General features: G+C 49.2%; 1 protein-coding gene across 1 annotated transcript; it reads right to left on the bottom strand.

The window, feature by feature from the left end:
* Window positions 1-505: 505 nt before the first annotated feature.
* CCDC198 (coiled-coil domain containing 198) lies at window positions 506-10,926 on the bottom strand. Its single transcript, XM_033061666.1, has 6 exons — window positions 10,728-10,926; window positions 6,782-6,858; window positions 4,033-4,119; window positions 2,965-3,063; window positions 1,530-1,695; window positions 506-750 (listed from the first exon to the last, which is right to left on the bottom strand). Exons 1-6 carry the CDS (start codon window positions 10,924-10,926, stop codon window positions 506-508), a joined length of 873 nt encoding a protein of 290 aa, XP_032917557.1.
* Window positions 10,927-12,442: the final 1,516 nt, after the last annotated feature.

Consider the following 12,442-nt stretch of genomic DNA (forward strand, 5'->3'; position numbering starts at 1 on the left):
AGAAAAAAAATGCCACAAAAGTCAAAAAGGAATTTTAGAAATGCCAAAATATTTATTTTAAAGACCTCCCAAATAAATCATTTTACCTTGCATTTTGAACTGGGGTTTGTGGTTTAAAAAAGGTTAACCACAAGTTAAACAGGAAGATTGAGTAACTCAAAGGCAAGTGAAACATTTCATTTCAGTTGAAATTGAATACTTGGGGTTAACCCAGACCTCCTTTCCCCAGCTTCTGCTTGGGTTTTTGGGTTTTTTTGTCAGTCCTCTCCTCTCTCTACCCCATTTCATTGTTGCTCCATCCAAGGCTTTCTTCCCCAGATATTTTTATTCAGCCACACAACACAGAGGGTTTTTATTCACCCCACATCAGCGAGCTCCTCATTTCCAGATGTCCTTTCCACTGAAATTCCCATACTCACAGAAATTCCATTTACAGCCAGCACATCTCCAACCTCAGCCCCTCCAGAGCTGGGGTTTGTGTTTTGGCACACCCCAAGCCATGCCACTAGAAATCCCTGTCAAAGAAGTCATCAAACAGGGAAATCCTCTCTGTCCTGGTCCTCACCAGTGTGGGTTTGTGGTGAATCTTCTCTTCCCTCTCCCCCTCCTCTGACCCCGTGCTGGAGGAGTCCCAGAACACATCCCTGCTCCGCTGCTCCCTGCAGAACCACAGGTCAACCTTGTCCTTGCTGCCTGGGGAGAGCTCAGCCCTGCCAGGCTGCCTGGAGAGTCCTCCACCCCACGTGTTTCCTGGGGGAGAGAAAATAAAATTAAAATAAAATAAAATAAAATTAAAATTAAATAAAATAAAATATAAAATAAAATAAAATAAAATAAAATAAAATAAAATAAAATAAAATAAAATAAAATAAAATATCGTGGTTTTTCAGAGCTGCTCAGTCACCTGGAGTTGTGCTGGGAGTGGCTATGGACTGCTGGATGGAAGGAAAATCCTGAGAGCTCCTGTAAGACCAGACCCCATGTCTGGGTGAGTCTGAGGTGTAACACACTCATTTATATTTGATTATATTTGGTGAAATTATGGTGTGGCAATGTGGCTTTATCCCCAAGGGGAAGAGAGCTGAGGTGAAGAACCACGAGGGAAGAGGAAGCCAAGTTTGTTCCCCTTCCTCCTGGTGAAAGTTCACCTCCAGGCAGTTTTTTTCCCTGATTTGAGCACTTTTAGCCTCAGTGAGGCATTCCCAGCCTGTGCCAAAGGCTGTGCAGGCAGAGCAGGACAAGGCTCACACCTTGGACAGGTCAGCATGAGGAGGTGTCTGAGATCCACTTTATTTCCCTTTCTGTAGGGAAATAAAAAACCCTAAACCTCAGAAGTGGTCAGTGAGTGCCACCTTGACCCCAGAGCTCTCTGCAGCATTCCAGTGCTCTGCCCTGCAAACACAGCCCTCCCTGAGCCTGCTTTCATCCCTGCAGGAATTCAGCAGTGGAAGCATCTTCCTCAGGGAGCCTCCTCTGACATTAGCAGGGCTGGTGAGTTCTCCATCACCTTGGGAAGTTGTTCCACTTACCAGGGTGGTGTTCAGGAAAAAGCTGATTGTGCTCAGCAGGGATGGGGTCTGGGCTTCTGGTGCTGCCACCTCTCTGGGGAGTGTCAAGGGCATCCTTGGGGCTGAGTTCCTTCATTTTTTGCTCGCTGGTTTTTGCCTCCCTGTGGAGATTCCGCTTCAGCTCCGCCTGGGTTTGCAAATGAGTTGTCAACACGAGCAGAGGAGTGAATAGCTCCTGTTTAGCTCCATGTTTTAATAGCTCAACGTGGTACAGCATTGGGGGTTGGCCCTGGGAATGATTGCACAGCCCAGCAGTTTAACCCGAGCAAATGGAATCTGCCAGGCTGGGTACATGACAGAACATGACCGGGACGGGACTTTTATTTGGTTTCTCTGTGAGTCATGGCCAAATGAGGGCAAAGCATTGGGAAAAACACAGGTAATTACAGTAATTTCACGATTATAAGCCGCACCATTTTGACTAAAATTTTGGTCCGAACCCAAAGTGCGGCTTATAATCAGGTGTGGTTTATATATGGACAAAGAATGAAAAGTTGCTGTTTTAGTTTGGAGGACAGGTGTGTGCTGAGAAAGGCAGGAGCTTCTCTCTGAAATGGAGAATGTAAACCCCCTCCCTCCAAATTATTATAATTTTGAAATCAAGGGGCTCTCAGGCAAAGATATGGGAATTAGGAATAACAGTTCTTTTCTAGGGAAATTAAAATAGAAATACAGTACTACAAAGAAACAAACCCCAAACCCTGACACAGTCAGAGTACAGCCTGACACCCGTCAGGCAGGGTGTTGGCAGCAGTCCCATTCCATGGTGGCTGCATCCTCCTGCAGTGACAGATGTGGCTCAGTTGGAGCAGTGCTCCTGTACAAGGTGCAGTTTCCCTCCGGAGCTCCAGTGGGGATGTGGAGAAATCCGGTTTTCCTCTGGAGTCCAGTGGAGAAAGGGGCTCCCTTAGTGTCCCAAAACCTCTGTTTTTATCTTGGTAAGAAATGTTGGGCTCTTCCCCCTGGTTGGAGCAACTCCCAATGGGATGCAGTAATTTTATCAGTGCCACAGTGGGACTCAATGGCCATGAGCAGAAAATGACTGGCTGGAGGAAGGATGGGTTGTGAAAAGATAAAGAACAATGCCCTGCCTGGTTTCAATGGATGGCCCATTAGCAGAATATCTCCCATGGAGATAAGGATCACTGCCCCCACCCTCAACAGATGGTGATAGAACAGATACCTTTTATCACACTCTGTATTGTAACGTGTGGTTTATAATCAGGTGTGGTTTATAATCGTGAAATTACTGTACTGATCACAGGGGATGCTCCCCACCTCCCCTGTGCCTAAGACACAGGAAAAACTTCATTTCACCTTCCCAGCAAGAGGTCTGGAGCAGCCTGGTCCGTGGGAGGGACACCCCCATCCCCTCCCCAAATCCATCCTGGGTTACCTCTCGTCTCCTGCGGGTCAAGTCCAGCATCTGAAGCTTGTGCAAATGCTGCCTCCTTCCAGGGAGGGGATTCAGGCTTTGTCCCCTCTTCTCCAGCACCTAGGAGGTTTTTAAAGATGCAAATAAATACACCTGCATTGCGTGAAAGAGAAAGGAAGAGCCACCAGCTCACAAAGCCCTTGGGAGCTCCTGGATAAAGGCAGCGAGCATCTCCCTATGAAATTCCAACCTGCAGGAATTCATCACAGATTTCCACTGTGCTTGCAGTTTATCCCATAGCTCTGGGGCAGGAGGGGAAAAAAACTTCATTAAAACAATGTATTCGTGCTTCTGCTGCCTGAGGTGTTACTGCAGTTCAGTTCTCCAAGGTAATCTCATGATCCAAAGGGAAGAACAGCTTTATTTGGGGCTGCAGGGGGTGTTTATGGCACATGGTGTTTGCAGCCTTTAAATCAGGCTCATGGAGTTGTAGAGGTTGGAAAAGGGGTCTAAGATTATCAAATTCAGCTGTTCCCCCAGCACTGCCAAGGCCACCACTGACCCCTGTCCCCAAGTGCCACATCCACATGGCTTTGAAATCCCTCCAGGGGTGGGGGTCCATCACTGCCCCAGGGAGTCTGTTCTTATGCCTGACCATGCTTTCAGTGAAGGAATTTTCCCTAAAATCCAATATAAAACTCTCCTGGCACAAGCTGAGGCCACTTCCTCTCATCCCCACCAACTGGGACAGACCCAGGAGGTCTCTCCCTTCTCCCCACCCACTGCAAGTGATGGGGGCTCAAGTAAGTCATTTAAGGACATGCCTCTCACACTTTCAGCCTCTAAAATTTGTAATATCCTGGCTCAGCAGGTCCAGCTCACCCAGGGAACTGTCATGCTGGAGGTTAGGAAGCTTTCCCCTTGTTTTGGCGTTCCAGCTCAGTGTCCTGGGCTCAGCCAGGGACAGGAGCACAGCCAGTGGTTAAATTCCAACTTCTGCCCTTCAGGGTGCCCCAGGCTGTGAGGGGAAGGAGCCTGCAGCCAGGCATGGCTTGTGGAAGGGCACAAACTCCAAACTGGTGCACTTACCTTTGGTTTTGGGCTTGCAGCCACTTCTGGCTGGCTCCAGGGCTCTGCAGGAGTGATTGCTTGTGCAGGGATGGCAGGTTCAAGCCTCTGCAAGTCCAGTGTTTATAATAGTTAGCATTGCTCATTCCACAGGCTCATAAAACCAGATATGAAACTACTTTGACATTTTTCCAGCTCCAATTCTGGCCCAGCTGCTTGGGATACGGGATGGAGATCTCAGGGAGGTGAGCATCATTTGTCCTTCAGGAGTGGGCAAAACTGGGGAAACCTTTTGCATTACAGCACAAGCAGCCAAGCCCCAGTTTGTCAGCAATTCCATCCCTGCAGGAATTTCTCTTTGAGCCCAAACAGTACCCAAAGCTCCTTCCAAGACCAGAGAAAAGCCAAACCACAGCTCAGATTGCTTCATGGCAGAGCTGGAGTGTGCAGAGGTGTCATCATTTAATCTGAGGAATCCTATCAGGTCACCAAAGGGCAGAATCCAGTTAGAGGAGACCTGGAGCACCATTCCCTCTGTCCAGAAAGTCTCTACATTGACCTAAATAAAACCTCTCTCTGCAAAACTGTGCAAAGCTCCTTTTCTGGTGGCTGCTGAAAATAGGCAGAGACTTGCTCTACAGGCTGCTCTGAGCATGGATTTGTATCTTAAGGAGCAAAGATGCCCCCTTAAATCTTGCCAAGCTCTGAGGTGTTGCTGGGTCACTCCATGGCTCGGTATTCACAGAATCACTGAGGTTAGAAAAGACCCCTCAGACCATCAAGCCCAACCATTCTCCCAGCACTGCCATGTCTATCATCACCAAACATCCCATCACTGAGCCATGCCCCCAAGTGCCACATCTAGGCAATTTTTGAACACTTCCAGGGGTGTTGATTCCACCCAGAGTTCTCTTCTAGGAGGGGAGCTCAGTACAGCTTCTGTAAAAATTAAAGGGGACATCATCAAGGACTTTGTCTGTAAGACCTGACTTGTACTTTACTTGGGAAATCATTAATTCCTTGATTATAAACAATAAATGGGGACATGTCTCTGACTGTCTGCACTGAACTGCTGCTGAATCCTTTGAATCTGTAAAAAAACAGGAGGAAAAACCAGCATTATATAAAGGGAAAATTCCCCACTAGTCCCCAACACCAAGCACCACAAAAACCCCACAAAGCTAAATCTGAAACTGCAAAATGGCACTAGATGGCAGCATGTGACACCACAAGCTGTGGTCCAGGCTGGCATCACTCCAGGAAACCACAGAGGTCACCAGCACAGGGGGGATGAAGGAAAAACCCTCCCACATCCCTGAGCCCATCACCCTGCCCTGCTGGGGAAGCCAGGCTTCAGGGTTTGGGGTAAAACTCAGCCCCAGGCTGGAAAAGTGACTTTTCCCTTTAGTTTTTGTGGATGTCACAGGTTTTTATCTGGAAATATTGGCTGGCCAGGATCCTCTAAAAGTCCTTGAGAAGGCCACGTCATCCTGCTCTGCTGCCTTTGAGGATATTCCCACAGCATAAAAGGCTTTTGCTGGAGCTGTGTGCATTCCCTAAGAGCAGCAGCAGCAGAACAGGGTGGGATTAACAGAATCTTTGTCCTGAAATGAGTGTTAACAGTGGCTGTCTCAGTAATACACCGTAATATACAAGTACAGTGATGGAAATAAAATCGATAATTAAAAATTCCATTCTGGTCAGAGGTTTCTAAAGGAAGCTGTGATTCCATGTGACAGTTTTCAGGGTGTAGGTGGGCTCAATTCAGATGCCACCCAACCCAGGGACACATTATCCCAGAGCTGGTGCCACCTCTGAAGCCACCAGTGTCACCCAGAGCCACAGCCCTGCGGGGAGTGGGTTCAAGGGACTCCATTTGGTGGCTCTTCTGTTCTTTATTATATTTAAAAGATCATAATCAGAGCAAGGAGGTGATTCAAGCAAAGAATCCTTGCTCCAGTGGCTTCACAGAATCATGGGAACCTGAAACTTTTGGGTTGGGAGGGACTTTAAGAACAAACCCCCTGTCATGAGCAGGGACACCTTTCACCAGACCAGGCTGCTCCAAGTAGATCCAGGTTGGATATTAGGAATAAATGCCCATGAATGAACACTGGATTCAAGCTGTGGCCTCATCAGTGCCAAGTACAGGGGGGGAAGTAATGACATTAATTATATAAAAGTTTAATTTAGTTTAGTTTAGTTCAGTTTAGGCTTTGTGTGGAGGAAAATCTTGACTGTTAGGTCAGGTGGAGTTATGGGGTTTGGGTCTTGGGGAGGAATGGATCTGGGAAGTGCAGGATGGGGGAATTGAGGGGTTTGGGCAGGTACAGAGCATGAACAGCAAATCCTGAAACCCAGAGGAATTGCTGTGTCCCTCACCATCCCCAGGGCACAGCACATCTCTCTGCTTTACCATCTCTGCTCTAAAGCTGCTGCCTCTGTCCTGAAGAGCCCAAACCAGCCCCACATGGTACAAGTTGGATCCTTTCTGCACAGGACTCTCTCCTGGCCACACCTGGGGCCATGGGAACAGCAGGGTTTGGCTGCAGGTACCCAGAGACCCCAAAGCACATCCCAGCAGAGGATGTCCCACACTGGACACCTGTCCTTGCTGGGTGTCTCCAGAGCACACAAGCTCTGGTCACACAGAAGTAGGACGTGCCCATGGCTGTAGGTATTTGCTTCCCCCACCCTGGGGCTGTGACATGTGTCCCTGTCCCCAAAAATCCCACAGGGAGCTCCCAGGGAGAGTCCACGCTCACCTCACCTGAGGCTTTCGGGGTGGGTGCTGCTTGATGATGCTGCTCCCATCCTTTCCTGGCAAGGTGTTCAGGGAGAGGGGCCCTGAAAGGGGAAAGAAAGGGATGAAATTACGTCTTGGGTTGTAATACAGGATGTGACCAAAAGTATCTATTCTATCACCATCTGTTAAACCAGGTGGGGCAGTGTTCTTTATCTTTTCATAACCCATCCTTCCTCCAGGAGATCTCTCCTGCTCATGGCCATTGAGTCCCACTGTGGGACTGATAAAATTACTGCATCCCATGGGGAGATGCTGCACCCAGGGGGAGGAGCCAAGCCTTTCCTACCTACATAAAATCTGAGATTTGGAACATCAGAGCAGCCTTTTTCCCATTGGATTCCAGTGGAAACCAGACCTTTCCACATCACCACTGGACTTTCAGAGGAAAACTGCACCTTTCTCCAAGACCACTTCTTCAACTGAGCCACATCTGTCACTGCAGGAGGATGCAGCCACCATGGGATGGGACTGCTGTCACCACCCTGCCTGACGGGTGTCAGGCTGTACTCTGACTGTGTCAGGGTTTGGGGTTTGTTTCTTTGTAGTACTGTATTTCTATTTTAATTTCCCTAGTAAAGAACTGTTATTCCTAATTCCCATCTCTTTGCCTGAGAGCCCCTTAATTTCAAAATTGTAATAATTTGGAAAGAGAGGATTTACATTTTCCTTTTCAAGAGGCTCCTGCCTTTCTTAACACATACCTGTCTTTCAAACCAAGACAAGTTACTTTTAGGTGATCATCAGCTGCTTAGGAGCTCTCAGCAATAGCTTTGTGCCCTGTTTTTGGTTGGCATGTCCCACTGAAGCCCCTGTCTGTGCATTCCAGTGACACATGGAATATTCTGTTGGCTGCAGGAGTGCAGTGTGTCTAACTGTGCCTGTGATTTCTAACAAACACCTCTCTAGCTTCCCTCTACAACCACTCAAGCTCCTAAATATGACCATCACCATCCTTGTGTCTCCTGTAGCCTCTCCCAGCCCCTGGGATTTGGGTGGTCAAGGGACTCTCCTCTCATGCCCTGTAACCATCAGCCAGACCTGTCTGTTCCCAGGGCCAGGGCTGGGGGTGAAATCTCTCCCTCCCAGCCCCCTACTTATCCAGTTTGCCACATTAAAATAACTGTGTGAAATTTAACTGAAATCTCCTTTTTACATGAGTGCTTTGAATCCACAAAGCCTTTATGGACCTCCAGGGACACCCAGGCAGGATACAGGAGGGCTGGGTGAAGTTCCCTCTCAGGTAACAAATTAAGAAATCCCAAGAAATTGGCCAAGAAATCCCTGATCTCTGCTGCCTTCCCACTGCCTGCCCTGTGAAAGTCAGGCACAGGCAGCACCTGGGGTCTTTTCCTGCTGCTCAGCCCCTGAGAATTGATTATTGTCATTTTTTGGAGGGACTGAGCAGTACCTCTGCTGATTTTCTGCCTGTGGCAGCAGCAGCAGTGACAGGGCTGTGCTCAGGGGAGAGGTGCACCCCCAGACCCTGGAAATCTGCCCAAAAGAACATGTCACACACCAGTGGTCTCTGTTAGTAATTAAAGCTGAGCTTTCTCTAGGCCTGGCTGGGATCCCAGCTCAGCTCTGTTCTGTGCTGGTGCTCTCAGCTGGACACCACTGCCCCTTTTGTTCTTTTCTTGCACAAATAAATACTTGCATGTGCAGGAAGAATTTCTGTCACACAACAGTTTATCTGTTTATTGTACCTGTTCATCACAAAAGTCTGTCCTGGTGCATTCAAATGACATTTTATACATGGAATTGAGTGAGGTGTGGCTGAGCAGCTCTGCTCTCACAGGGTGGGAGCCCTGAGGGGGTAACAGGGAAGGAGAGCTGGGGATGAAGAGCAGGAAGAATATTACAGCTGGTGCCAAATTTAACAGTAATATTTAACAGGAGAAGTGGTATTTTGGAGGTAATTTTGTGGAAGATTTCCTTGAACCTCATGGAAGATCACCAGGCTGAGCTCTTGGAGAAGAGAGACAAGGCAATCATGGAATCATGGAATGGTTTAGGTGGAAATTACCCTAAAGATTTTTTTTTTCCACCTCCTGCCATGGGCAGAGTCACTTTCCACTATCCCAGGTTGCTCCAAGCCCTGTCCTTGGAATTCTTGGACACTCCCAGGGATCCAGGGGCAGCCACAGCTTCTCTGGGCACCCTGTGCCAGGGCTCCCCACCCTCCCAGGGAGGAATTTCCTCCCCCTGTGGAGGTGCTGGGCTGTGGGAGATGCTGGTGACTCCATCAGGTAAATGTTTGGCAGGGCCCTGGCAATGTTTAACCACTGAGTGAAGCTGTGGCTGCTGCACTCCTGCAGGAATGGGAGCCTGAAGGGAAAATTCCCAGCACAGGAGGCTCCTCTGGACACAAACCTCATCAGGGAACACGTGGTGAAATAACAGCTTAGAGAAAAAAAGGGATTGTGGAGTATTACCTCTGTCTGCAGGAGGTGAGAGCACAGGGAATTTCTGAGGGGAAAGGAAAATGTGGCTCCATGGAGCTGGGAACAGGGACACAACACAGGGAAGTGGCTCAGGACAGCTTGTCCTGGTCAAGGACATGGCTCTGAGGAAGTTATTTCTCCCCTATGAGGTTTGGTGGTTTGTGTTGTGCGTGCTTGGGCTTGTTTTTAATTTTTCCCTCCCTTCCTCTCCATGCACGTGGCTTGTAGGACATTTGCCCTCATCCTCTGCAGATGCAGAACTGGGGGCTGAGGGTTTGCTGTCCCCAAATCTGCTCCCCCCAGAGCAGGGAGCAGCAGCAGCCCCAGCTCAAGGCATCCTTGTGACTCCTGCTCTTCACCCTTGCAGCAGATCCTCCCCTCTGGGGGAATCTGGATTTAAAATAAGCCAAGCTGAACCCTCATAAACCAAATAAAACCTATTCTCTTGGAGGCTTTGCTTATTTAGACAGCAGCTTGAGCTAATGCTTCACTCAAGTCCTCCTGAGCATACTCTTCTTGTTTTTGAAAATAGAAAGTAATGGAAGATAACATTTATTGATTTTTTTACTAAAATGCACATTTTTAACAAGCATTTGTTAATGCCCAGTGATAATATGGTTGTTGTTGCTCTCATGGAGTACTTGAACCCTGCTCTTCTTCAGCAAGACCTGATCTGTATTCTCCCCAAAACCCCCGTTCTGGGAATGTCACTGCTGTCACTCCAGAGGTTTATTTGCTTTCAATACTTCCTGATGCCACCTGATGGACGATCCTGGAGGAAATACCAGCCTCTGGTGAAGCAGTGATGCTGAACACTCCTTGGTGTGGGTCAGAAATTGATTTTTGGGAATGGAAAAGCAGGGAGGGGGATGCTGGGGGTGCAGATCCTCCTCCCTCTGCCTCTCCTTCCTCACACCCCGTTGCTTTTCATGGATGTTTCTCCCCAGCAGCTGTGGGAAGCGTTTGTCAGCCTCCAGCTCCTTGTGGAGAGCTGCTCATCCTCTGCAGATGGATGTGAGCCTCTGGGAAGGGTTTGGGGATGGATGGAGTTTAAAGGCTGTGGGGCAGCACACACAGCCAGGCTTCCTCTGCCCCTGGCTGGGGACATTTGTCAGCGGTGACAAATTGGAGTGACAATTGGCAGCAATTCCCACGCTGAGCTTTACCTGCCCGGAATGTAATTCTGGTTGGGGCAGTGATGTGCCTGACAGGGCAGGGGGTCCCAGGGTGGCTGGACAAGGTGTTTGGGTGCCAGGGTGATGCAGGGGGGTTCCTGATGACAGCAAGGAGCTGCCAGCTCTGGTCAGTCAGACGCTTTCCAAAACAGTGGAAGAGGAAAAATGAGTTTTCCCAAAACTAAAACATCCTGGAAATGGCAAAAATGGCACAAAGCTGCTGCTGCAGCACAGCCCACCCTGCTCCCAGCCCAGCCCACTCCCAGCAAAGCCCCAGCCCCAGTGGCTCCTCACCTACACAGGCTCTCCCGTGCCGGGTCTCCCGCAGGGGTGGAAGCTCCAGGTGGAAGATGGGCACTGGGGGGTGTGGGTTGGACTGTCCTGGCTCTCTGGGCAGCCCCTGCAGGGCACTCAGAGCGGGCACATCCCCCCGGGGGGGCACTGGGGCCACCCTGGTCACCTTGGGGTGCCCCTTGGAGGAGCTCAGCCCCATCCTGCAGAGCCAGGGCTCTGAGAGGAGGAGGAGAACCCCTCCCTGAACATGGAGAGGGATCTTGGTGAGCCTCCCAGAGCCCTGCCAGCTCCCAGAGCTGTCCTTCCCAGCCTGGTTAAACATTGACCCATCCCCAGCCATTCCCTGCAGGGATGAGAGGCGCTGCTGCCAAGCCCTGGAGAAGCTTTGGTTTTACCCACAAGCTTCTATTCTATTTCTTCAAATCTTCAGGTTTTGGGTGGAAATTCAATCCCTGGAGCACCAGAAGGGTTGAAGTGTCCCCCTCCTGCCTGGGAATAAAGCCTGGCCCAGGAGCTCCCCCCACCTTGGGGGCACTGCTGGGGAAATGCAGCTTCAGGACAAAACTAACTGGGAATGTTGGTCAGAGTGAGACATATTTGATAGTTCATAAAACCATAGGATTGTAGAAGGGTTTGGGTTGGAAAGGACCTTAAAGATCTTGTGGTTCCACCCCTGTGCCCTGGGCAGGGACTCCTTCCACCAGACCAGGTTATTCCCAGAAGAAAATGTTCATCCTTGGAGCAACCCCAGTTCATGTTTTCAGCACAAAGCACTGACATCTCCCATGGCTTTGCTTTTCCCAGGTCACACAGGCACCAGGGAGCAGAGCAGCCTGGCCTGTATGTTTGGTTTTTTTTTCCTTATTATTTTCAAATGAAAATGCAAAATCAACACCCTGATTCCCTCCTGAGTTTCTCAATGCTTCCTGTCTTATTTTTGCTTTTTATTTTAATTACACCCCCCTGGCTGAGAACAGGTCATTCCTGTTAAGCAGCTTGGGGGAATCATGAATTAAATGCAATGATGGATGTGCAGGAGCAGTGAAAAACTCACGTGGATGTTCAAACCCATGGTGATTTATCTGGAGTTTTACCCAGGTGCTGCCAAAACCCTGACAGGGTCCCCCTGCTCCCCACACTCCCCAATCCCTCTCCTGTCCCTGTTTCCTCCTCCCAGAATTTTACTGAGTGCCAAGAGCAACAGCTGCAGGTTGGGGGTTTGGGGTTTGGGGTTTGGGGGTTGGGGTTTGGGGTGGGGGATCCCCTTCCTGCAGGTCACTGGGGAAGCTGAGATCCTGCTCAGGGATGCTCACCCTTCTCTTTAGGGAGAGCCCACAGACACTCCCAGGAGAGGTGGAAAAGTTTTATCCCCTTCTCCCATTTCATTTACTGCTTTAAACTCTCCACAAAATTCAGATGGAACCTGCAAGTGACGATGATCCCTCCAGAACTGGATTTTTTAGCAAAGTTATTGCAGTCAAAATGAAATATTTGACTCCTAAGTGCTCTGATGCCCTTGCTTCAAGGAAGACACAGGGAAAAGCTCAAGGGTAGGGCAGTGCCATGACTTGGGGCAGTTTGTTACTCACCTTCACACAGGGCAAAGGTGAGCCAAGGGGCACCACTCAAACACCAACTCAGCAGTGATCACCTCTGCCTTGAAGCTTCTCCCCAAAAATGGATTTTAAATCACCAAAAAAACAAAAAACAAAAAA

The sequence above is a fragment of the Catharus ustulatus genome, chromosome 6, assembly GCF_009819885.2.
Source record: "Catharus ustulatus isolate bCatUst1 chromosome 6, bCatUst1.pri.v2, whole genome shotgun sequence".
NCBI classification, from domain to species: Eukaryota; Metazoa; Chordata; class Aves; order Passeriformes; family Turdidae; genus Catharus; species Catharus ustulatus.

Coding starts and splice junctions, on each gene's coding strand:
- CCDC198 (XM_033061666.1), bottom strand. CDS start 10,926: ATGGGGCTGAGCTCCTCCAAGGGGCACCCCAAGGTGACCAGGGTGGCC. Junction 6,859..10,727: donor GCACGGGAGAGCCTGTGTAG/GTGAGGAGCCAC, acceptor TTCCCCTTTCAG/GGCCCCTCTCCCTGAACACC. Junction 751..1,529: donor TTTTCCTGAACACCACCCTG/GTAAGTGGAACA, acceptor TCTCTCCCCCAG/GAAACACGTGGGGTGGAGGA.